The following is a 24,596-nucleotide window of genomic DNA, read 5'->3' on the forward strand; positions in this document are numbered from 1 at the left end:
ACTATTATGAAGGGAGGTTCGCCATAATTGACAGCGGCGCGCGCGTAGGGAGGTTTCGAGTGAGGTTCTTCTATGGAAGAAATGAAAGTGAGCAATGTTTGTCTTTGTGGGCATAGTTTGTATGTAAGGGAATGGATTTGGACCATATGAGGTGACGATTTGCAAGAAAAACTAGCCTTGTTTGCTCATGCTTGTCACTATGTTCAAGTGGGCATTTCGTGTGTGTCAGGTTAGAGCAATACACACACGAAAACTTTTCATATTGTTTATTTTACACCATTAGTTGTTAAGGAGAAAAACATTTTCGCGGAGCTTTTGGTGAATAGTTATTTATGGAGGTGAATCTCGAGCGTCCAAAGTGTTTTGGACTGTTCGGATTCTAATGAAACTCTTCCAGGAAAGAGTTTCCCGGAAAAGTTTCATTAAAATCCAGAACGTCCAAAGCCGAAACGGACGGTCGAGATCGCGCGGCTCCATGAACAGCCTGTTTACAGGGGTTCTGTGAACAACTCTATCTCGTTAGTAAAATGACATTATGTTGATAGACTTGTACAAGGAAAATTTTGCCACTACACGTTTTGGTAAATTAATTGTATACTATATATTGGCAAACAATCAAATACTCCTCTGTAAACTCGCAAACAAGTGCAAGTAGTATTATTTCTTTGGAATTAGTAAGGCGTTATCAATTGCCAATATCGGGCCTTTTATAAAAAAATTAATAGTTTTTTTTTATCAGAAAAAAATTTAATAGTTTGAACTTTGTACGTACGCCAATATATTTCAAAGAGAAAATCTTTATAACGACGGAGCCAAGAATAGTTATCTATGGAGCCAATCGCGGCGGTCCGGATGTTAATGTAATTAACTTTTCCAGAGAAGAGTTAAACTTCATTAAAATTCAGACCGTCCAGAACACTTTTGGATGGTCACGATTGATTGCTGCTGTAAAGAACTTGTTTACGGCTGAGCCGTGATCAATAAGTTTCTCTCTATTTTAAAACTATTTAAGTTTGTCTCTTTCCCTGTTCTTTCACAAAGTCTGAATAAATGGCTTAAGTAATGGAATTGTTGTCGAAACAAGGATTACTATTGTTTAATGTGTTTTGGTACGTGAAATTGATCAAATCGCTCAATGCATGGGCCCCTCGTTGGGAGATGTTTGGTATGTTCCTGCCTAGAGAAGTTGTTGCTTTCATTTTCTCCTGGTTTCTCTTGTTCTGTTTGCACTTTCCTTCTCCTCTTTAGTCTTTATTATTGCTTTTGGCTTGGCACCAAATCAAGGAGACACTTGAATAATTTCTTCCAAGTTATACTTTCAAAATCAATCAAGTTTTGATCATCAGAAGGAAAGCGATTCAAGTACATTTTAGTTTGGATTTTTAGTTCCAGGTACCGTTGTTTCAGTCTGATTCAGGCCACAAACAAGCTTGACTGCTGTGTTACGAAAGGTTGGTCTCGTGGTCAATGGTTAGAACTTAGGGTTCGCTCTTTGATCATAATTCTCATCTTCAAAACTTTTGAGGTGCTATCAATTTTTGCGGGGCCAATCCGTATTTAGTTTTTGTCCTAAATTCAATTGGGCATTGCTAGTAGACTGTAAAATTAGTTCACAGAATCATTGAGGTGCGTAAATAGTACCGGACACCCAAATTAGTAAAGAGTACGTTATTGATTTTTTCCTCAAATCCAATGGACTTAAAAAAGGAAAATGATATTGGCACTCCAAAAATTGATGTAGGTACTCCAAAAAATAAAAGAAAGTGGCTTTGGAATTACACTAATTTTGGAGTATCTGCATCAATTTTTGGAATGCTAATGTCATTTACCCTAAATAACACTAATCAGTAATCACAGCAGAATGTAAAATCAAATGTAAAGAGTTGATGTTTCTTTCCTCTTTTGAACTGGTCAATGCCATATGTCATTCAAAGCCTGAAGGCATTACAAAAATCATCTAAAGATAATGAGTGAACCAAAACTACTAAAACCTAGATACAAGCGCCAACTGCAAATGCAGGCCAGCGAAACGTCAGGATATAAGAACTATTCACAGAAGAAATCTAACAAGGATCCCCAGTTCAAACCTTAAGAAAGCACATAGTGAAAAAGAAAGATATGCAAATAGTGTATAACTATTTCATGAATCCTATCAAATCCCCATCTACAAATTATGGGACTTGATAGGATACATGAAATAAGTTATGTGAAAACAGAGCAACGAGACCCAATTCGGAAATGTAAATCTGTAAAAGCCAATGAAGAATGTGATGTTAATTGAAGACAAGAAAGAAATGTTAATTAAAGCATCCATTTTGTGAAATTTCTTAATCCTTCAAGCAAAAAAAGTTTTACGTTAGTCCCCAGGATATGATATCTAATGGTTTCGCGAACATTATGCAAAATAAGGAGAACACTGTGCCACACGAGAATTTTTTACACCCACACATTACTATAGGCACCTCTGCTAATTACCATTAGATCTTTGAATTTTGGATCCTATCCGTTGAATTTTTAATTGGACGTTAAGTGCAACCGGTGAATCCACTTCAACTCGTCAATGGTCTCTAGCCCAATTGGTATCTCGTGGTCCACCTTATGTGGGAGGTTAGGGTGGGGGTCAGGGTTCGAGCCTCGTTGTAGGCATTTGGGATTCAGGGCTATGGCCTCTGAAATTCTTTTTGAACTAACCTACTAACACCCGCCAACCTCCGGATGTATACAATATTGACAAACAAAAAAAAACCACGTCAACTCCGACTCCGACTTTTTTGGAGGCCAAGCTGGGGACTAATCCTTCATGGGCATGGAGAAGTATAATAGAGGGGAGAAAACTCTCGCTAGCAGGGCTCCGTTGGAGAGTTGTCGGAGAACAGCATTCGCATCGGCCTTGATCAGATGTGGACATAGAGAGAGGTTGACTACTCAGGATTTAGAATTTTTGGGTGTCCGGCGTATGTTCATGTTCCCAGTGATGAGAGGTCAAAGCTTGATGCGAAGTCTAGACAGTGTATCTTTCTTGGTTATGAAAAAAGGGGTCAAAGGGTACAAGCTTTGGGATTCAGAGACAAAGAAGGTGGTGATCAGTAGGGATGTGGTATTTGATGAGGACTCTATGATCAAGGCACATCAGAAGGTTCAAAATTCTGAGTCAGAGGAAGTGAACAGCAGACAACAGGGTGTACAGATTGAGCTGGAGAGTTTTGATATATGTGTAACTCAGCCAGATGAACAGCTTGATCAACAACAGCAGCAAAGTTTGGCCGCTCGGAGAACCAAGCGCACTATCAAGCCACTAGTGAGGTATGGGTTTGATGACTTGGTTTCTTATGCATTGACTACTACTAGTGGGGATCCATCTACTTTTTAGGATGCTATCATGAGTTCTAAAAGGGACAGATGGATGGAAGCCATGGTAGAGGAAATGGAATCTTTGCATAAGAATAAGACTTGGGAATTGAAAAAACTACCCAAGGAAAAGAAGCCAATGGGTTGTAAGTGGTTATACAAGCGGAAAGAGGCAGCAACAGAAAAGGAGAGGGAAAAATTTAAGGCTCGGTTAGTGGCGAAGGGGTATTCACAGAGGAAGGGGATTGATTTTGATGAGGTCTTTTCTCCAGTGGTGAGGCACACGTCAATCAGGATTATCTTGGCATTGGTGGCTAGCTATGATCTAGAGTTAGAGCAAATGGATGTGAAAACGGCATTCCTCCATGATGATTTGGAGGAAGTCATATACATGGAACAGCCTGAGGGGTTCAAGCAGCCAGAGACTGAGTATCTTGTTTGTAAGTTGAAGAAGTCCCTTTATGGGCTGAAACAGTCTCCAAGACAATGGTACAAAAGGTTTGACTCTTTCATGATACAGATTGGGTACACACGCTGTGAGTATGATTGTTGCGTTTATGTTAAAAGTCTTGATGATGGTTCCTATATTTTCTTGCTTCTTTATGTGGATGATATACTGATTGCTGTAAGGAGTATGGTTGAGGTAAATAGGTTGAAGTCTTTATTGGGTAAAGAGTTTGACATGAAGGATTTGGAAGCGGTTAGGAAGATACTTGGGATGGAGATTCGCAGAGATAGGTCAGTTGGTAAGTTGTGGTTATCTTAAAAGAATTATGTGGTGAAAGTGTTGGAGAGGTTTAGTATGAATAATGCCAAACCGGTCAGCACTCCATTGGCAAGTCATTTCAGATTATCTTCAGCTCAGTGTCCGGTGTCAGATGAAGAATTTGATGAGTTGTCACACCCTCGATTTTTAACATAAATATAAATGATTTCCATAAATAAAACCTTGCCATAATCCGTACGATAACCAAAATAATGTAGCATTCCCCAAAATATTACATCTTTGGCTCCGAGGCCCAAATTAACACAAGTACTGAATATTCAAGAGTTAAGGGTTACAATATTCCATAGTCAAAAGATTTACAAATAAAGTTACAAATGCATCTTCAAAAGAGATTTACAAAGATGCCTAAGTAACTCCTCAATTGTTAGCTTTCAAAAATAATTCATCCTCCAAGCATTTCAACCGTGCATGCTATTGCCCTGAGTTAGTACCTGAAAATGATAATAGGCTTGAGCTACACTTGCCCAGTAGAAAATTCTACGCTAACATTATATGCAAGAGAAATACAAGGATGATCACAAGGAAGAATAGGATACAGACTACACAATAGGCAATAACCAAGACTTAACAATCCAACAAACTCGGTATGAAATTTGGTATACACCTCAATCTTTAACCGTTTCACTTTCCATGTGTCCACCATCGCTTCACGTTAAGTGTCATGAGCCGAAGCTCCTGCAGGGCTAATTATGGGACCCTGATATCTCCTGCCAAGCGCCCACCGAGATGGTTGGGCCTTGAGTGTTCAATATGAGCATTAGCTCCTGCCGGGCTGATTATGGGACCCCGAAATCCCCTACCAGGCACCCACCCGTCGATGGGCCCCAAATGTTCTCGTTGTGTCGATAAGTGTCCAAGAATCTCGTACTCACATAACGTGTTATTTCAATTTAATCAAAGTTCATATGGAAATCAACATCCAATTATACTAAACAAGGGGCGAGGGTTGCAAAGATACACAACGAACTCAACGAATATGATCGATAATGTAATGGAGCGATTTGGTGATGTTTGGAGCAAGTTAGAAGCGATCGAGGGTCAAGACAATGGAGTCGAAACAAGGAACAAAACTTGGCCTTAAGGAATTGAAGTATAGATACTGCGAATTTCAGTATCTATACAACTGGCTTTAAAAAGGTCCCAGGGACAATTGTATCGATACTGATTAAATCAGTATTGATACTTCAATAACTAAGTTCGTTCCAGAGATTCCTGTATCGATACTGAGAAGAGCAGTATCGATACAAATGGGTGTTCGAGCAGATTTTCTGTAGATTTCAAGGAATCCAACCACAACAACAACAACAACAACAATAGACACGATTTCAAGCAAGGAGAGCACTACTATCACATATATCGAGAGGTAGAATCCCTACCTCGAGGCCAAAGAACGGAACCCACGAGAATTTCGAGCCCTAGCTTCCGAAAATCGAACCGAGAGTGATACGACTCCACTGAGCTCCAACCGGCGAAATACGGACCACAATACGCGTAGAGGTTGAAGGATTGAAGGTGGTTTTGAGTGGGTTTTGAGTTATTGGAGTGAAATTTGGTGAGAGAGCAAGAGAGAGGGAGAGAGCCGAGAGAGGGAGAGAGAGCCGGTGAGGGAGTGAGAGGGAAAAATGATTCCACGCTCTCCCACCCTCCTATATATACTCCCAAATTCACAAATCACACCTTAAATCCTTTCACAATCAATTCTATCACTTTGACCCCAAATCACATAAACACCATTATTCCTTACTTCTTTCTCAATAAACATTTAAAGTTAATTAAAATAAACACGGGTCTCTACAATATGTCAAGGGTGCCTTATGCAAGTGCAGTGAGTTGCTTAATGTATGCAATGGTTTGTACGAGGCCTGATTTGGCACATGCAGTTAGCACAGTTAGTAAGTACATGGCCAAATCAGACAGAGAGCATTGGAAGGTAGTCAAGTGGATGTTCAGATACTTGAAAGGTACTTCAAATCGCGGGATTATGTTTGATTGGCAACGGGGTCAGATTTTAGTTGTTGGGTATGTGGATGCGGATTATGCTGAGGGTTTGGATGACAGAAGGTCTACAACTAGTTATGTGTTTACACTTGTGGGTGGGCCTATTTGTTGGAGATCCATGGTACAACCTCTGATGGCTTTATCTACTACTGAGTCTGAGTATATGGTGGTGACTGAGGCAGCTAAGGAAGTATTGTGGTTAAAAGGGTTTGTTAAGGAGCTTGGCATAGACCAAGGTGGAGTTTAGTTACATTGTGACAGTCAGAGTGCCATTTATTTGGCAAAGCATCAGGTGTATCATGCTCGAACCAAGCATATCGACGTGAGGTTTCACAAGTTGAAAGAGTTGATTGATGCAGGTGATTTGATACTGGAAAAGGTGCACACTTCTGAGAATGCAACTGATATGTTGACAGAGACGGTTACTGCAGACAAGTTCGAGCATTGCTTGGACTTGGTTAATGTCTCCCGGTGCTAGAAAAAGGGAGGCATCCCCCCAACTTATTGGATGGTAATGGTTATCTTCTGAAGGGGCGAGAGTGAATTCGTCAAGGTGGAGGTTGTTAGAATTATGGCTCATATGTTAAGTAGCCGATGATCCAGTGAAAGTAGATTGGACCGAAAGCCCGCGCGTTCTGTATTTGGGGGATGCAGGGGGTGTTACGGTACGGTTCGTACATGGGTATTTTTGGGATACAGACCAAATACCAGATTAGGGTTAGAATAGAGTGGTATAAATACTCTATGTTGTAAACCCTAATTCATACTGTGATAATAAAGAATAGCAGTCGCTTTCGCTCCCGTGGACGTACCCGGTTTTAGAGAACCACGTATATCTCTGTGTTGATTCTTTACTGTTTATACTCGTAAATCGCTTACATATGTGTGTCAATCCTAACAAATTGCGTTATGCACAAATGAAGAGAGACCCGAATACCTTTGGATTTTGTGAGCCCCTTAAGTATAATCGTAGGAAATAATTTTAGAGAGAAACAACAATCAAAATGATTCTGATATCTTCACCCTTTAATTGGTAGAATCAGTTGCCTTTTATAGGCATAGATCGTGACCGTTAGCCAAAAATTATACCTCTTTGATTAAATGCAATAGTTATGTCAATTTATAATAGTCATGTCTATGCATTTCACCCCAATGGTCACACCTTTTGGTTCGGTAATGTCTATTCACTTAACCTGAATAAACACCCCTCTTGTGCTTAAATCTAATGTTCACGTCTATTCATTTTACCTGAATAATCACGCCTCTTGAATTAAAATTGTTCACCAATATTTACATTTAATATCTATTAAATATTTTGAAAATGTTCCAACAAAAAGGAATGGTACCGTTCTGAGGTAGGTGTAATTAAGTTGAATTTTGATGCAGGAGTAGAAGTTCAAGGGAGAAAGGGGGGATTGGGGGATGTGGCCCGAGACTGTAACAGGAGATTCCTAGTGTCAAGAGCCGTTCCGATCCAAGGAATTGTTCACCCACTGGTTGCGGAGGCTATGGTAGCAAGGGAGGCTTTATGTTTGGCGGTGACGTTGGGCTACAAAGATGGCGAGATTGAGGGTGACTCACTAGGATTAATCAAAATTTTAAGAGAGGAGGATCGCATGCAACAAATCATTGAGGTTGTCATCCACAATATTAGACGGTGGCAGATGAGTTTTGAAGTGTGTGTTTAGTTTTGTGAGAAGAACGGAGAACTTGGTGGGTCATTGTTTGGCGAAGAGGGGTGTTGGGGGTCGCTTGGGAGGCTCATCCCTCACTTGGTTAGCTAGCTCCTTGGCTAGGGATGGCTGCTTATATTAGTTTGAATGTAATATTTGTTCAATCATCAATAAAGGTCCCATAATTGGCAAGATGCCAACAAGGCAACACCCAATGGGAGCAAAGCCCCAACCCGACCATGCGAGCCTGCTAATGCAATATATCACTGGAGGACACGCAGCTGGTATTCTTAATTAGGGTCCTTCCTTAACAAATACTCAAATATTCAGCTTCCAAATATCTGAGATCCCTTATGCTTTACTATTTCCATTCCAACATTTAATTTGTAGTACTAGACATTGTTGCAGGGCGGTGGAGGGATAACTGAACGTCGCTATGGCTGTGGTCGCTGCGTACAGCCGGTTTGTCCATATGACCAAAATGAAGTAGGTTCTCTTTCATTTGCTTGAGAGTACTTCACTTTTTTCTAATTTGGCCTCTGTTTCGTCATATCAACCTTTTTCTCCCTTAACGATTGTGGAATTCGGAATCTAATGATTTCGCACCTCAAACAATATAGATTGATGGCAGCATTTCCGCCTATGGATATTGGAGGTATAGTTATATTTATGCCAAAAGTCCTTTCAAATAATAATTAAAAAGAAAGTTTTACCTAAAGTGGAGTGATCAGGTTCGGACATAAGAGAGTTAAAAAGTTTCGCAAAATCTAGAAGTGACGAACCCATATACTTTGAAAAGACGGGTACAAAGGAAAAGGACCTTCTTCAGAACTTGGGAAATACCGACGCAGATTGGCAGGGCAAGAGCCTCTTTAGAGCAACTCTAATGAAATGGCTGAATCAACTGCAATGCAATAGCTAAACCCGACCTTAAAACATTTACAGGAAGCAGTTGTAAGAAATTGCATTGCAAACAAATGTGTGATTATTCTTCTACATCGTTCAATTTGATTGAATCAGCTCGGAAAATTTCTCGTTTGTCTAGATCGTCTTGTTGAGTCGTCTCCACTGAGCCAATGACAAGTTCATTGGTTTCTAATGGTCAGAATTTAATCATGAAACGGGTGAATGAATGCTCAACGGGCTCACTAAACGATCCAATTCCAAGCCGCTGTCACTGCAGTTTAATATTGGAACGTATTATATATACAAAATAATACAGACATAGGATATGTAGCCTTGGTACAACAACAAACAAATGACAACGCCGAAAACAACATCAGTCAAAATCATAGCGACCATTTAAATGTAGGGCAGAGATACCCTTATTCATGCCACACAACAAAGGAAATGAAAACCAACGGCAACTGAAACGCATTCATCGTGATGTGAATGATGTGGGTACGAAGGACTTTGAAATACTTGGAATTCTTTATCGTCCTCAACATGAATTTCCTCCGACTTCAAGTGTTGGGAGTAAAACCTGAGAGTACAAACATCCAACTCAATGTATCACTACTCACCAACTACTGAATGGAAAACTACTAGTAGGACTACGAGATCCAGAAATTGAAGTGCTGGGGTGAAACATATCCACGATGAGCAAACATATAATAAAAGAAACGAACTATAAAGATGGAAATATTTTTCTCACAAAATTAGCAAAAGAGATTAATCTAAAGATAGATGTTCATAAATGTCTATATAACACCATCGATCACAGCGCTCCTATTTTTTAGGTCCTCCAAACCAAACCTAGGGACACTCAGCCATCAGCTAGCCGCAGCACACACACACCCCCAAGTTACACTCAGCCATCACCTAACCCTGCTATATTCATAACTAGTTCGATGCATATCTACTATAAGCCTCCAATTTATTGACGATATTAAAATTAATTAGATAGCTTAAACATAAGAAGTAAGCTTGTAATTATAGTCTGGGATATGACAAGTACCATGCACGAAATTTATGCTCCTAAATTCAAGAAATGTCAATAAGTAATAGTATATGGCATGACCAAATGACAAGAATTGTACCCAAAAAGAGAACAAATTTTCGGGAGTACTTCCCGGTTGGTTACTTATGTTCCCCCTAAATTTTGGGTCAGGTATTTTTTTGCTGTTTTTTACTTTTTGTAATTTTCTGATTAGTTTTTCATCTTGATTATTAGGACTAATCATTTTTCTCGATGAAATAAGTGAAACAAATACAAAAGTGTGGACCGGTGATGAAAGAAGTTAATATAAGACGACACTAAAGACAAAAAAAATACCTGTCCTTTGATATTTTTTCCCTCTATAACGATTTTTTTTTAATTTTAGTCATAATTTTTTAATTTTAAGACTCATCTCATCAAGACAAATGATTAACACAAAAATATTACATAAATCAATCAAAAAAATTATTATAGGCGAACAAATTTACCAAAACAAAAATTTAAGAAGAATGAATTGTGATGAGATATGCAATAATTCTAAACTTGCAATCAAATTGGGACAAACCTTTAACTGTTGCAGGGTTCATCATTTAGCCTTTGGCTTTCCCTCGCGTCTTGGAATTCCCGAGGAGTATCAACTCTAAATAACCCTCCTTCGTGGCTTCGTCGTACCATAGAAACTGGACATTATGTATGTGCTCAATAACCCAATGGTCTTGACCTATGCCTGGTTGCATTCTATCTAAGAACTTTGTTGGCACATCCCAAAAGACAAGAGATTTGAGTTCTCTGAGGTTGCGGATACCGGAGGGCATCTCCTTCAGTTGTGGGCAACGAACAATTTGAAGCTTCTTGAGAACGGGCAATCCTCCTTCCTCTATTACAAGTGAATTCAATCCCTCTAAGCCTCTGAGGTATAGCGACTTAAGCTTCGGAAACCCTCCTATGTCGAAATACAATTGTTCTCCATCATACCCGTTGAAGAAATTAAGTTCTATCAAATTAGGTAATGCTTGAAGAACTTTTATTGCATGAGCACCGGTCAACCTTGACTGAATTGGTTTTAGGGAAACTAGATTATCGAGTCTCGATATCCAGTTCGGAAATGTTTCCAAACGTCCATTCAAGTAGAGATGTTGAAGAGATAGGGGGGGACAAGAAAAAGAATGCAAATCCAGAATCTCGTCGCTGCCTATAGCCCAAACCGACAAAGAATCTCGTCAATGTTTCCAAACGTCCATTCATCCTCTCCCGTGTTCTCTTTTCAGGTAACAAATACCCAACTTCCTCAATTGCCTCAAGTTTTCTAGCTCTTTGATTAAATCATCGTTTGCCTCCACGTATGGCAACGTCTGCAACTCTTCTAAATGCCCAATCCCTTCTCGAATCTTCACCTGGTGGTATTATAAGATGCCGCAACTTACGAAGTCTACTAAAGATCACAATTTGTAGCATAGACACTTGAGAGTCTTTCAAGTTCAAAGTTTGTAGGTTTTGTAGATTTCCAATGGACTTTGGAATTATCTCCACTTTTGTCCTCTTGACACTTAAGTATCGCAAATGAAGAAGATTTCCCACGGCTTCATCAAGTTCATCAAGAGGAGCACCTTGAAGATCTAGTACTTTCAAAAGCTTGAAATTCACAGCTAGAGTACCCAATAACTGTTCCTTTGGCAACTCCCCCACCGAGAAAACAAAAACGGAACGAATTCTTGATTTGGTACTACTCATGGTTTCCAAATCCTTATTCGTTATGTTTCGCTTATGCATTGACCATCAACGAGTTTCATTGTTCCCAGTTGGATCTGCTTCTCTCAAAACTTGGCAAAAACTCAACTCCTCACACTTTGCGAGGATGACCTCATTGACTACATCATGGACCTGACATCTTTTAATTCTACCATCCAATTTTATTTGTGAAACTTGAACCAAGCTTCTATGAACGAGCTCAGTCAAGTGTTCTTCTGCAACTTCTTCCAACGTTTTTCCTTTCTGTCCTTCAACGAAACCCTCGGCTATCCATAATCGAGTTAGTCTTCCTTGGGTGATTTGATCGTCCTCCGGTATTATGCTAAAGTACAAAAAACATGGTTTGAGATAGTAAGGCAGATCATGGTAACTAAGGAGCACAATTTTTGTGACGTTTGTGAGATGCGGATTCCTTTCTAACTCAGATCCGAGGCTATTATAGAATCTTTGCCATTCGGATACAACCTTTCTTTTAGTGGACAAGAGAGCACCTATTGTCACAATTGCAAGTGGTAATCCTTCAGATTTTCTAACAATGTCACGAGATACTTTCTCCAACTTGGGAGGACAATGACCACTGAAGTCCCGTTGGAACGTTTTCATGCGAAAGAGCTTCCAAGCCTCCCCCTCCATTAGGAGCTCCACTTTGCAGACCTGATCCGATGAGGATTCCTTGCAAAAATTAGCAACATCTTCGCTGCGTGTAGTGACAATTATTTGACTTCCTTTACTGTTTTTTGGTAAAGCGATTTTTACGAATCTCCAAAAGTCAGCACTCCATACATCGTCAAAAACAATTAGAAACCTCTTATGAAGTGAATATTCTCTCAGCATATGAATGAGAGAATTTTGGTCCATCGTATTGATTCCCTCAGGTGAATTTTGGTCCATCGAAGCGATTACCTGAGGTGGAAACTCCTTTCTTGTTTGACATAGCTGCCTTATCATTCTTCTAAGGATGTCCTCAGTCTTGTATGATTGAGAGACCGATATCCAAACTTGGCAGTCAAAGTGCTCGATCACATTTTTGTTGTCGAAAACTGTCTTGGCAAGAGAGGTTTTGCCACATCCTCCCATACCTACCAATGAAGTGACCGTTCGGTTTGATTCTCCAATTATCAATCTCTGAATTAGTTCTTCTCGGGTGGACTCAATGCCCTCGACTTCATCTTCCTCAATGAAAATGGACGCAACACGGGGGTCATCATGTACTTTCTCTTTTGCTTTACTGGTTGACCTACGTTCTAAGGAACTGGAACGATACCTATCAGCCCTCTCCTTTACCTCATGAATATTCTGTTTGATTTCTTGAATTTGAGAGGCGATATCATGTCCTGGCTTGAGTTTAGCGATCGAGAAAGCAAGTTTGCGAAGGAAACCGATGAAACCACGCCGTTGCCGATTTTCTGCGAGGTGAAGTATGTATTCGTCCATGATGTCCTCGATCTCGTAAGCCACTGCCCTTACCTGTTTTACCCAACTTTTTTCCCCTTCTTTCTCCAATTCTGCACTTGAATCTTCATCTTTTGGAAATGACATAATGCTTTCTAACTCCGCTTTGATATTGGCAACTTCTTTGTGGATATTCCGCAACAATTTCACTTCACCTGATACCAATGGCACCAAAGTACCGTTGATAGTAGAACTTACAGCTTCAAGTGCCATTGCATCAATTTTCCTGCTCAACGCAACATAATTGATTAGTTTCGGGGCTGTTATATTTACTTGGCTGATAGAGTTAGTTATGGAATTGCCCAAACCAACAAACATGCACATCCATTGAATTTTCACTATCTCTCTCCACTCATTACTTTAAAAAAACCTCCCTCAAATTATACTAGAAGATCAGTAGGGGAACATACAACAACTGTGTTTGGAACTACTCTTCACTACTCAATAAAATGACAGATGAAAGATGTCTCTGAGAAATTTAAATCTAGTTGTAAACTAGAAAAACAAGCGACAAACAGTCTTTTTCAAGGTTTTACCATACCTACTATGGTGACTAGGAGTAAAGCGTTGTCCATTACTATCTATGCATGCTATTATGTTTAGGGTGGTGGATTCCAATGTTCTTTTATGGGAGACATTTTGTTTATATATTTTTTTCTGCAGTCAACCGAGCATACAGGTCCCTCCTATACTTCCGATTATGGGACACGGGTTCATCTATACATAAATCAAACAATTAAAGATGACTGGAGTAAGTAAATATAGGGGCAATGTTTAAGCATTAATTGGATCCACAAATCGTACAAAGATGAAATTTCCTACGGTCGGCTGGGGAAATGGCCTAACTGGAAAGGAAGAAATAAGATACTGGAAAGATGTTGGTGGAGCCAATATTGCTCACTCTTAAGATAGTAGTCTGCCATATATAATTAACATAGTGTTCTAATATACCAATTAATGAAAATGATCTTGGCTAAGCTCATTTGTTTTGGGAAGGGGAACATGTGGCGTAAAATGGCAGGTTAATTCAATTAGGAAAAAAGACAAACTTGAACAAATGGCAGAGGTGCACCACTAGGTCTCAGAATCCGGCTACAATTGGGCTGCTCCACACAGAACTCCAATATAAAAATGTAAATGAAATCATTAGCAAATGAAAATCCATGAAGATTTGCACTTTTCCACAGTTGCTCGATCCTTTCCGGATAGGATTCTTTCACTCATCATATATGCTGATTTAGTTAACAAAGACGATTTTTTTTCCTAGGCTCCTAATTGCTGGTTGATGACAAATACTACCCAGGTAGTGTTAATCTAGGGGATGGAAAAACTAACAGCTAAGTCCTCTCCGAACCGCACGAGATAGTTGCCCATCATACGGCTCACCAACTTCACTTGCCTCAATGTGGGGCTCGCTCCAGGCAGGTTCGGATCACTTACAATACATGGCTCTACGAAGGAAGGGGTTGGGTTAGGAGGGTTTTCAATATGTGAACTCAATCATTAGGTTATAGCATTTACTCCATTTTCACTTCTGCAGTTTCCTTTAAATTTGATAATTTCGTGAGTCAGGGCTGCTCCACACGAACCCAAAACAACTTGTGACTAAAACTATTTAATTTGTGATAATTTTGCACCAAGGGAAAAGAAAGCCCTCAAATCCAACACCAAAAACTGTTGAGTAATTTCATCTAACTTTTGGTGTGCATTACATCACCAATTGGGTGGGGGGGTGGGGGCGGGGGAACGGGGGGGGGGGGGGGGGGGGAAAGGGGGGGGGGGATTGGTTTAGGGTGAGGAAAAGGGTCTCATTTTTGAATTTCCTCAATAGACAAGAAGACAAATCAGTTGTAGCCAGTGAGAAATTTTCACAACTCCCCAACTGTTTATACAAACATCTTACGCGTGAAACCACTACTTAAGGGATTTACATGTACCAACATTAAAGCAGTTAAGCCGTTTAAAAAAAAAAAATTAAAGCAGTTAATAGTGTATAACAATGGCATTCAACAGGTTTAATAACTTAAAGGAACATCTTAATTAAGAGTACCATGGAGTCGCAACTTCTATGGTGAAAGTACGTACAACACATGACGTCGATGCTTCTATTGCCCTTCTCCTTTTAAAAACAGGCCTGAGTTCACCCCAATTTTGATTCTTCTAAAAGATTAGAAGAACTTGATGGTTAGGAACAGAAGGGGAGAGAGAGAGAGAGGGCCGAAAGTTGCAATGCTCTCTTACAAAATCGTTGTCCTCTCCTCTTGATTGATGCAAAGGAAGAGAGGGCTTTTCTTTTACGTTTACATGCAGCGTTTCGCTAGAAGGAAACGCCGCTTTCCAATAGTGCGAAACTCCTCTTATGGGTTCTGCGGGGAGTCACAGTATGAAAGTGTGGGAAACACTTTAGGCCTGAGTTGTATTGTGTCGGTTGGAAGAAGGGTACGATACGATTGGTATTAGCTGCAAGTGCTGGAGGCATTTGTGGAAAGTAAAAAGGAGGAAACATCTTCGTATATTTAAAAGAAACTAGTAATCTTGCACGTGCGTTGCACGAGTTATTTCTCATGTTGTACAAGAAACCATGAAATACAAAGGTATGTGTTTTTTTCATTTTTTGAGACCGTTTTGGCCCTAGGTATCCATTGAACCTATGCTTCTCATTCAGTAGAGTGTCAAGAACATAAGTGTTGGAACAACCTTGTGAGAAATGTATATCCTAGCTCCAAGCCAGTAGTAAAAAACACATTGATCACCAAGGACACCAAGAAGAGCTATGGAGGATTCAACTGATATTGAGTGCCTCTTGGATATGTCCTTCCATGTTACGGGCTATCTAGCTCGATTGTACCAAAGAATTACACAAAAATCATTGTGATGCATTATGAGATATGGCTTCTAGAAGGAGAATCTAGTGTAAAAGAAAGTAATAATATTATGGCCAAATATAAGTTCTTGGCCATTGGCTTTTGTGTCGGCAAACATCTAGGCAACTGATAATACATAGTGGAGATGAAAATTGGGGTAAAAAAAAACAATTCTGATCCATGACACAAGAGCTCTGAATTTGTAGAAGTCGAACACAGATACCTAAAGCACAAGCACTTAATATAAATATTGATGGACAGATCAAGCATTCCTGCTATAGCCTATTTTAGGAATGGGACTGCCCTCTAGCATCCCTCATGCTAATGCGTCCGTCTGGTAAATCAACAATGTAAGCGAGACCAACACCAAGTACTACAATCGAGCAATCACTCTATGACTCTGAAGTAATGGATTGAACATCACTACAATTGATTGGCACCAGACCAGGATCCAACACTTGATCTACATTGGTTGCGAATGCCATTTGCACCCATTTCTTCAAGCTTAAATCTGCTGTGGAACTCTCATGATTAGAGCTGTTTCCAGTTAAAAGCTCCAGCAACGTGATTCCGTAACTGTACACATCTCCAGCCATCGATGGTTTCTCTCCCATACCATATTCTGCATTGAATTTCATCAAATGCAAAAAGTTATCTAGGAATCTTCTTAATGAGTACTTTGCATGCGAGGATGTATATATTTGGTAGCTCTATGGACAAAGAAACAATGTAGAGATAAGAAAAAAACATTCATGCGGATCACCCCAAAATCTTTCTTGACGAAGAAACTAACCTGGAGGTATGTAGCCAATGGAGCCCTTCAAGTCATTTGTAGAGTTAGTATAAATTCGATCAGCCCAAAAGGAGTGTATAATTGGACCTTTTTTAATTAACTGGAGGTTAAGAGTTAAAACAAATTTGACAAAAGCTAATTGGACCTCTTTTAATTAATTGGAGGTTAACACAAATTTGAACTATTCGTTTGACAAAGCAAACTAATACTATCTTGTCATTTCCCTCTAGTGCATGGCTTCAAGAGAGGGGGACAAGAGATGATGTTCTCCCTTTATTTATCCCCCTTACTAATAACAATCATAGACTCTCCCAAAGTTGCACTGGGAAACAAATATGATTAAGTTCCTTGTTATATTAGAACAACAGAGCCCTACAAAATACCAATAAATAAACTCATTTTCACTCTGTCTCTCATGTAGGTATGGGAACAATAAACTCAAATTGTTCCCTCAAGTTCTTCCCTTCCCATTGGTTTAAAGTTACTTTTCTCCAATTAGTGTGGTACTAATACAAGCAGTGGCATGACCAAGGTTTTGTTTCAAAGGTGTCATTCAATAAGTCATTTGAAATTTCATGTCTCATATTCTAGTTCTATGCATCTATTCAATCCAACTTTCACATGAAATGGGGAAATGTCACATATTTCCAGCAATGTTAATTATTGTAATGTAACATCATTACAAAAAAATTGTAACACAACTGATCAAGTTACTGCACATGCACATGTACTGAGTCTTAAAGATTGACCCAACTATTTAGAATTTTTTGAAATCTTCACAGGTGTCACTTAATAGAAGCTACCCCAAATTTCTTACAAAAGCCACATGTATCTCCAAAAAACAAAGAATCCAGTACGCCCTTACACATGTTAATAAGAGAAGCAATATGTGGTTCAGTCTTGCTACACACATAGCAATTAATCTGTGCACAGATTGTGCACAGATTTTGTTGTGGGGCCCACCACAGGTTCCATACAAATCATCCGAGCCGTTCATTAAATGTAAAACATTTTTTCAAGGGTTTCCGTAAAAAATAAGCTCAATCCAATACCTATAGGTGCTTCATCGAACCATCTATCTTTTCATTCAGATTTCCGGATAATGAAAAGTTATATGATTGGATCGAGCACCTATAGATATCGGATTGAAATTATTTTTTACGGGGACCCTTGAAAAAATATTTTACATTTAATGAACGGCTCAGATGATTTGTGTAGGACCCGTGGTGGGCCCCACAATGAAATCTGTGCACAATCTGTGCACAGATTGTATATGTGTGTAGACTTTCTACATGTGGTTATAAGGACTTACAACCGTATTGCCTTCTTCATCCACGGGAACAACAGCACGTACAACTACTTCTCTCATGTCATGCAGATAAAGCCTGTGCCCATTTTAAAGCAATGGATAGTAATCACTCTCTCCATATTCCAATTAATCCTACACAATCCATCCTTCACCAGCCAACATGTCATCTAAGATATCCATTGGCAGAAACAAAACAACCAGGAAATAGTATGGTATCAAGCTTTGGCCTACAAGTACTCAGAAGTATCTCATAACACTAACTTCCAACAAACTCATGCACATGCACACACACCAAAATAGATAACCATGAAGTGCCGAATAGAATTTGTGAACCATAAACTCCACCTACAAGTGTTCAAGAGGCAGTCAGGAAAATGTTCCTTTCCACAATATGTGAAGGCTTTCTAGAAAGAACCAAGACCTTGGAATGGTTACTTGTTTACAATTCACGAATAAGTGTTGGGTCTTATTTGTTTCCCTAAATAAGAAGATAATCCTTCCTTAGTTCCATACTCCAAATGGACATGTGAACATTCACAACATACATCTCTACTTTCTGGTGGATGAAAACATCAACTTCAGGCAGCTATCCCTAAAAAAAATTCACAGTTGACAATGTTCATCATTCCGCCCAAATTCCCTACAAGTACACATGTGTTCATTGTAGTACTCAATACTCATGTGTGCGTATCGTATATTATCTACTTTAAGCACTTCTTGAGAAGCAAAAAGTGATTGTTTCAAAAAAAATTAATAATCACTTCTCACTATCAATTTTATCTAATTAAGAGATACTGACTTTATGACCGGAGGATAACATTTGATATTATATTCCCCTCAATGTATATTTTATCTGGACCATAGCAAGGTAATTATGGATTGAGTCAAGTTAAACATTTGAAAACGGGGGTTATGTTGGTGGGCGTGAGTTGTGACATTGATTAAACAGTTGGTGTACACCATTAAAGTGAAAGAAGAAGAAGATTTAGATAGCAACATGCTTTACCCAACATCCCAACATTGGTACTCACTTTTCAAGAATAAAAATCCACTCCTAAGAACGGGACGGTGGACAAAAAAACAAGGTAGGAACAGTCAAATAAAGTTAAAACCAGAATTAATACATGGGTACATGTTACAAATTTGGGGCAATAGAATCGGGCTTGCTTGACATGAATTCAAACCCAAAAAACGTATTGGACCTAGAACTGTCTAGATTGTGGTAACTCCGCCCCAAGGGAAAAGAAAGCCATTAATCCAACACCAAAAAATGTTGAGTAATTCCATCGAACAATTGGTGTGCATAACTTCATCAATTCAAAAATTCTATTGAACAATTGGTGTGCGTAACATGAACAATTGGTGTCCGTAACATCAACGATTTTCAGAAACCCTATCGAACAATTGGTATGCATAACATCAATAATTCATTTTTTTTAAGGGATACAATCTATGGAGATGGGGGAAAGGAGGATGGAAAAGATTGAACTTACTATGCAATTAAATATTGTAGGCAACAGAAACTGGGCTCTTCTTCGACGATTGTCGCTAGGACGAGGTCTGAGTAGCAGTCTGAAATCCAATTGAAGGTCGGAGATGAAGATGGAGTAAAAGTCAAAGGAAGACGGGGTGGTGGTTGTGTTTGGTGACTGTTGAAGCGCTTGAAAGATGAAGGGAGATGCTCAGAGGTGTTTCTAGCGTTAATCTGCAGGGTTTTTTTTGAAATGTAATGTTGGTAGCGAGGAATCTAAAGATAAACGTGAGGGGGAATTCGATTTTCCCAAGGCGAACCATTGTAAAGAAGGATTGAAGGGGTGCTTATTGGGAGCTGTTGGAAAATGGTGCGTCGTTAGGTTGTATGGTTTTGGTTGGAGCCGTTGTATTGTGTCATTGGGAAGAAGAGGTGCAGGATAGGACTGGTATTAATTGCAAGAGTTAGGGGTATTTATGAAAGGGAAAATTTCAAAAAAGCCCCTGAACTTTCTGACAACTTGCAAAAAAACACCTGAACTTTCACTATTAACAAAAAAACACCTAAACTTTGCATTCCGTTAGCAATTAAACCCCTGCCGTCCAATTCCGTCAATTTTTAACGGATGGAGCTAACGGAAGGCGTTAACTTTTTATTTTTTTTTACTTTTTAATTCAAAAATTACTTTTAACTCTTTCTTTTTTTTATTGGTAAATAAATATACAATAAAATTCTTTTTTTTTCTTACTATTTATCAAAAATTACTTTAACCATATTTTTTATTTTCAAATTTCACCTCCCCCCCGCCCCCCCCTTTTTTTGCTTATTAGAATCAACTCCACACCACCAATTAACCCCACAACCAACCGCCAAAGCCTTAGCCACAATTTCAGAAATTCAAAAGTTCTTTTAACCTCCTCTTTGTAACCTTTTCTTTTTTTTAGTACTTTTACTTCCAAAAATTATTTTTAACTCATTCTTTTTTTTAGTCATAAATAAATATGCAATAAATAGTAAAAATGGGTTAAAGTTATTATTATAAATAGTAAAGATTAGAGTTAAAGTAATTTTTGATAAATAGTAAGAAAAAAACTTTATTTCATATTTATTTACTACTAAAAATAAAGAGTTAAAAGTAATTTTGGAAGTAAAAAATATAAAAAACAAGAATGCTAAAAAAAAGAGTAATTTCGAATTTCTAAAATTAGAGCTAAAGCTTTGGTAGTTGATTGGTGGAGTGGGGTTAAAGTTCTAAAAAAAAAAAAGGGAGAGAGAGAGAGAGAGAGAGAGAGAGAGAGAGAGAGAGAGAGAGAGAGAGAGAGAGAGAGAGAGAGAGAGAGAGAGAGAGAGAGAGAGAGAAGAGAGAGAGAGAGAGAGAGAGAGAGAGAGAGAGAGAGAGAGAGAGAGAGAGAGAGAGAGAGAGAGAGAAGGGGAAAGGTACAATTTGAAAGTAACAAAAAAGATGGTGGTTAAAGTTATTTTTGTAAATAGTAAAAAATAGAGTTAAAGTAATTTTTGATAAATAGTAAGAAAAAAAAAAGAACTTTATGGCATATTTATTTACCAATAAAAAAAAGAAAGAGTTAAAAGTAATTTTTGAATGTAAAAAGTTAACGCCTTCCGTTAGCTCCATCCGTTAAAAATTGACGGAATTGGACGACAGGGGTTTAATTGCTAACGGAATGCAAAGTTTAGGTGTTTTTTTGTTAATAGTGAAAGTTCAGGTGTTTTTTTGCAAGTTGTCAGAAAGTTCAGGGGCTTTTTTGAAATTTTCCCTTTATGAAAAGCAAAAAGAAGGAAACATCTTCATGCATTTAAAAAAAGTAGTATAAGTATATATATATATATATATATATATATATATATATATATACACGATGTGTACCGGGTACCATTTCAGTCTTATTCGCCATGAACAAACCTAATCGTTGGGTTACGAATAGTTGGCATGGTGGTCAATGGTTGGAACTTATGGTTTACTTCATCATAATTCTCAGCAGGGGCGGCTACACTAGTAGCCCAGAGGATTTGCTTCAAACCCTTTGGGTTCACAAAATGCATTGAAATTATTTATTTATTTTTATATAAATTAAATTTTTCGTAGTATTGTCGGCGCTGAGGTACTCGTGTAATGTTAAAATATTAAAGTTAAACTAAATTTAGACACAAAGTATTATAGCCCAACAAAACAAAATAAGCCCAACTCAAATAAGTTTGACTGTTTAAGAACCTAGCTAAAACTTAGAGCGGTGCAAAAAAAAATGTAACAGATGGAGTACAATTCTTCTTTCACGTGAGTAACAAATATTATTCCTACTTTTCCTTTATTTTTACAACGAATACTTCAAAATCTTCGCTATGATCATATAACACAAGCATGGGCAACTTTATTAGTATTTGAGGGGTTCATGCGAACCCATTGGATTAAAAGAGTATATTTCTTTTAATATAATTTGATTTTTTTATTTGATATTGTTGCTCTGGATTATTTGTGCATAGCCAATGTAAGTGAAAATCTAATTAAATCTATGAGTAAATATGTAGTATATGACAACAAAACAAAATAAATCAGGCTCAATTTATTTTTAATGAAACAAAAATTTGTATTGAATCTAGAGTTTTGCATTGCAAAAATTTTTTGCACGATTTTGTCATTACTGGACCGAAATCCTGGAGCTGCCGTTGATTCCTAGTCTGTAAACCACGAAGATGCTATTAACTCTTGCGGGCAAATCCATACATGGTGTTTGTCCCATATTTAAGGAAATTGATTTTAGCATTCCAAAAATTGATAGAGGGGCTCCAAAACGACGTCGTTTTGTGTATCAATACAGTTCAGTTTTGGAGCATCTCCATCAATTTTTGGAGTGCCAAAATTACAATCCCATATTTAATTGGTTCCCACTAGTAAACAGTAGAATTAGTCCACGGATTCTACTCACCGAGGTGCGCAAAAGCAATCCAAGGCTCCCTGGATATAAAAAAAATAATAGTGGATTTTTTCCTCGAATCCAACGGAATTAAAGAACACTAATCAGTAATCACAGCATGCAGTACGTGGAATCGAATTGAAAGATTTGATGACTGCTTGAGTTGAAAAACAAAGATATGCATACAGTACTGTATCATATATAGACACAAGTAGATAAACGTACACATAAAAGAAAGAGCAGCTAGCAGGAGGGAAGATGATCAATTTACCTCTGTTATGAGAGATTTTCCGAAGAATGAAGAGAGAGAAACGAGACCCAATTCGCAAATGTGTACCTGAAAAAAGCAAATGATCAAGTATGTGGTGATAATTGAAGATAAGAAAGGAATGGTACAGCATGTTTGGGTCTTTGGATTTCCTTTTGTGAGAAGTGCACAGCCAAGTCTACTTTAGTCCTTTCATAAACAAATTCTACTTTAATTTTAGTCCTTTCAAAAACAATTTCTCATGTGGTCAGCAGTATATGATATCTATTGACATGCGAACATTTTCTATATGTCAAATAAACTGTTCAATAGATGTCCTTTATTTTATATAACAAATTGTAACTTTATCGATTCACTCAGATATCATTTGTTAGCGTGTGTTGAAATGGTTGAGTTACCAAAAAAAAAAAAAACTTTACAAAATGGCAAAAATTATCGAAACCAGCATAATTAACAAGAGAACTTGGTATTTAGGCAAACTTGACGATTACAAATATAATTTCATCACAAGAGAACTCAGTAGTTATGCCAGGCATTGAAATTTTGGCCGAAAATATTATGAAAGGAAGCAGAGATCCATAGAAGATGCATACCAGAGAATTGCAGCTTGTTATGGTTCCAAATTAATGAAGGGGAAGCAATAGCATGATGGATGAAGACGATGAAGCAGCAGGGGATGAGATCTATAGACTATATATAGCAAGGGTACTGTGTATGTATTTTTCAGAACCGCGTCCTATAAACACATGGACGAGGTCCATTGAAGAGTCGGTTCTTTTTTTTTTTTGAACGACTAGGGAATCACATATCATTTCGACGGCCCAACGACACTTGCAATGAAATCTAGCAAAAGCTATAGAGATAAGAAATCATGTGACGGAGGGAGTACATTTTACATCAAATGGCTACCGAATTACGTCTATCAAGACACAACACACGCTGTACAAGCAGAATCGACACTTTATGTCAGCCAGTAGAGCCAATCAACAACAAAGAAAAAAGGCACTAAAAGGATCACAACGTTCACATGGCGATGTTCTAAGAAAGTTCAACCAAGGCAATTACTTAACTTCCGAATATACCCCTCTAGAAAGCAAACAATTCCGCGCAAAGTAAAAAGACAATAAATATCAAGTGAAGGACTAAAAAGGGAATACTGAGTAGGACGTAATGACCTTGACGACCCACCAAGCTACGACTTGTGCAATTGATTCTCGGAGTCAAACCATAATAAAGTAATTTTCTATGTATTTCCTAGTTTCGACATGGATGGTCTTTCTTTGATGGACCGGTGAGGAGATTAATAGAGGTGCGCGTAAGCTGGCTTAGACATCCTTAACCCCGGAAAAAAAAAACCATGACTTGTGTGGTTGGAATGCACAAGCTACATATACCTTTCGAAATATATGAGGAAAGCACACTGCAAATTGGAAAAGGGAAAAACTATTTCACGGAGTTTTCCATGAATAATGGTTTACAGAGGTGAATCGCGCCCGTCCAAAGTGTATTGGACGGTTCGGATTTTAAAAAAACTCTTCACATGCACGAAGAGTTAAACTATTCCAGCAAAGAGTTATTTTAAAATCCTGACCGTCCAATGCCGAAACGGATAGTTGAAATTGTGCATCTCGGCAAATTACTTATTCATGGCTCCTCCGTGAATAAGCCAATCTCGTTAAAAAAAATGGAGGGAAGGCTTGGACACAGAGTCCTTCTCCTCATTAAACCATACTGCCATTTTCCTTACATAAAACTATTACAACCACTTTTTTGTGTGGTCAGCCAAAATATGTTACTTTCATAGCAGTAGGTCACTAGTCATACCATTCCAATCAATTCTTCATTTGTTCTCCATAATTTTTTCCTCCAAAATTTCTCTCCCCGAATATTCGCACCCACCACCATATGGAGTTTGTTCTTGCATCCTGCATTTTGATAATGGGCATGTTTTTTTTGGTAATGCAGGTTGTCCCGAGCCAAATTGTACACACCTCAGACTAATTCCTACAGCCCCT

The 24,596-nt window shown here is 38.4% G+C and overlaps 3 protein-coding genes across 3 annotated transcripts in view; all 3 read right to left on the reverse strand.

Moving 5' to 3' along the window:
* The window catches only part of LOC131316207 (disease resistance protein RPM1-like), an 81,666-nt gene that overhangs the window by 6,094 nt on the left and 50,976 nt on the right, over positions 1-24,596 (reverse strand). Inside the window, exon 2 of the mRNA XM_058345512.1 lies at positions 22,585-22,650. The gene's annotated coding sequence lies outside the window, so the exon portion shown is untranslated. The remainder of the gene's footprint in view (positions 1-22,584; positions 22,651-24,596) is intronic.
* Positions 10,114-24,596, reverse strand: part of LOC131316213 (disease resistance protein RPM1-like) — a 63,344-nt gene continuing 48,861 nt past the window's right edge. Inside the window, exon 3 of the mRNA XM_058345524.1 lies at positions 10,114-10,310. The gene's annotated coding sequence lies outside the window, so the exon portion shown is untranslated. The remainder of the gene's footprint in view (positions 10,311-24,596) is intronic.
* Positions 16,203-24,486, reverse strand: LOC131317140 (inactive protein kinase SELMODRAFT_444075-like). The gene is made up of 7 exons (XM_058346711.1): positions 24,406-24,486; positions 22,585-22,650; positions 22,441-22,503; positions 22,326-22,354; positions 17,407-17,506; positions 16,604-16,703; positions 16,203-16,432 (listed from the first exon to the last, which is right to left on the reverse strand). Exons 1-7 carry the CDS (start codon positions 24,484-24,486, stop codon positions 16,203-16,205), a joined length of 669 nt encoding a protein of 222 aa, XP_058202694.1.

Source organism: Rhododendron vialii, chromosome 2a, assembly GCF_030253575.1.
Source record: "Rhododendron vialii isolate Sample 1 chromosome 2a, ASM3025357v1".
Classification (NCBI taxonomy): Eukaryota; Viridiplantae; Streptophyta; class Magnoliopsida; order Ericales; family Ericaceae; genus Rhododendron; species Rhododendron vialii.

Bases quoted from the DNA above. Each gene is read 5' to 3' on its own strand.
- LOC131317140 (XM_058346711.1), bottom strand. From the start codon at position 24,486: ATGGTGGTGGGTGCGAATATTCGGGGAGAGAAATTTTGGAGGAAAAAA. The intron at 22,355-22,440 runs GTACTGCATGCT...TTTTATATCCAG, and splicing joins ATCTTTCAATTCGATTCCAC to GGAGCCTTGGATTGCTTTTG. The intron at 16,433-16,603 runs GTTAGTTTCTTC...AATTCAATGCAG, and splicing joins CATTGGCTACATACCTCCAG to AATATGGTATGGGAGAGAAA.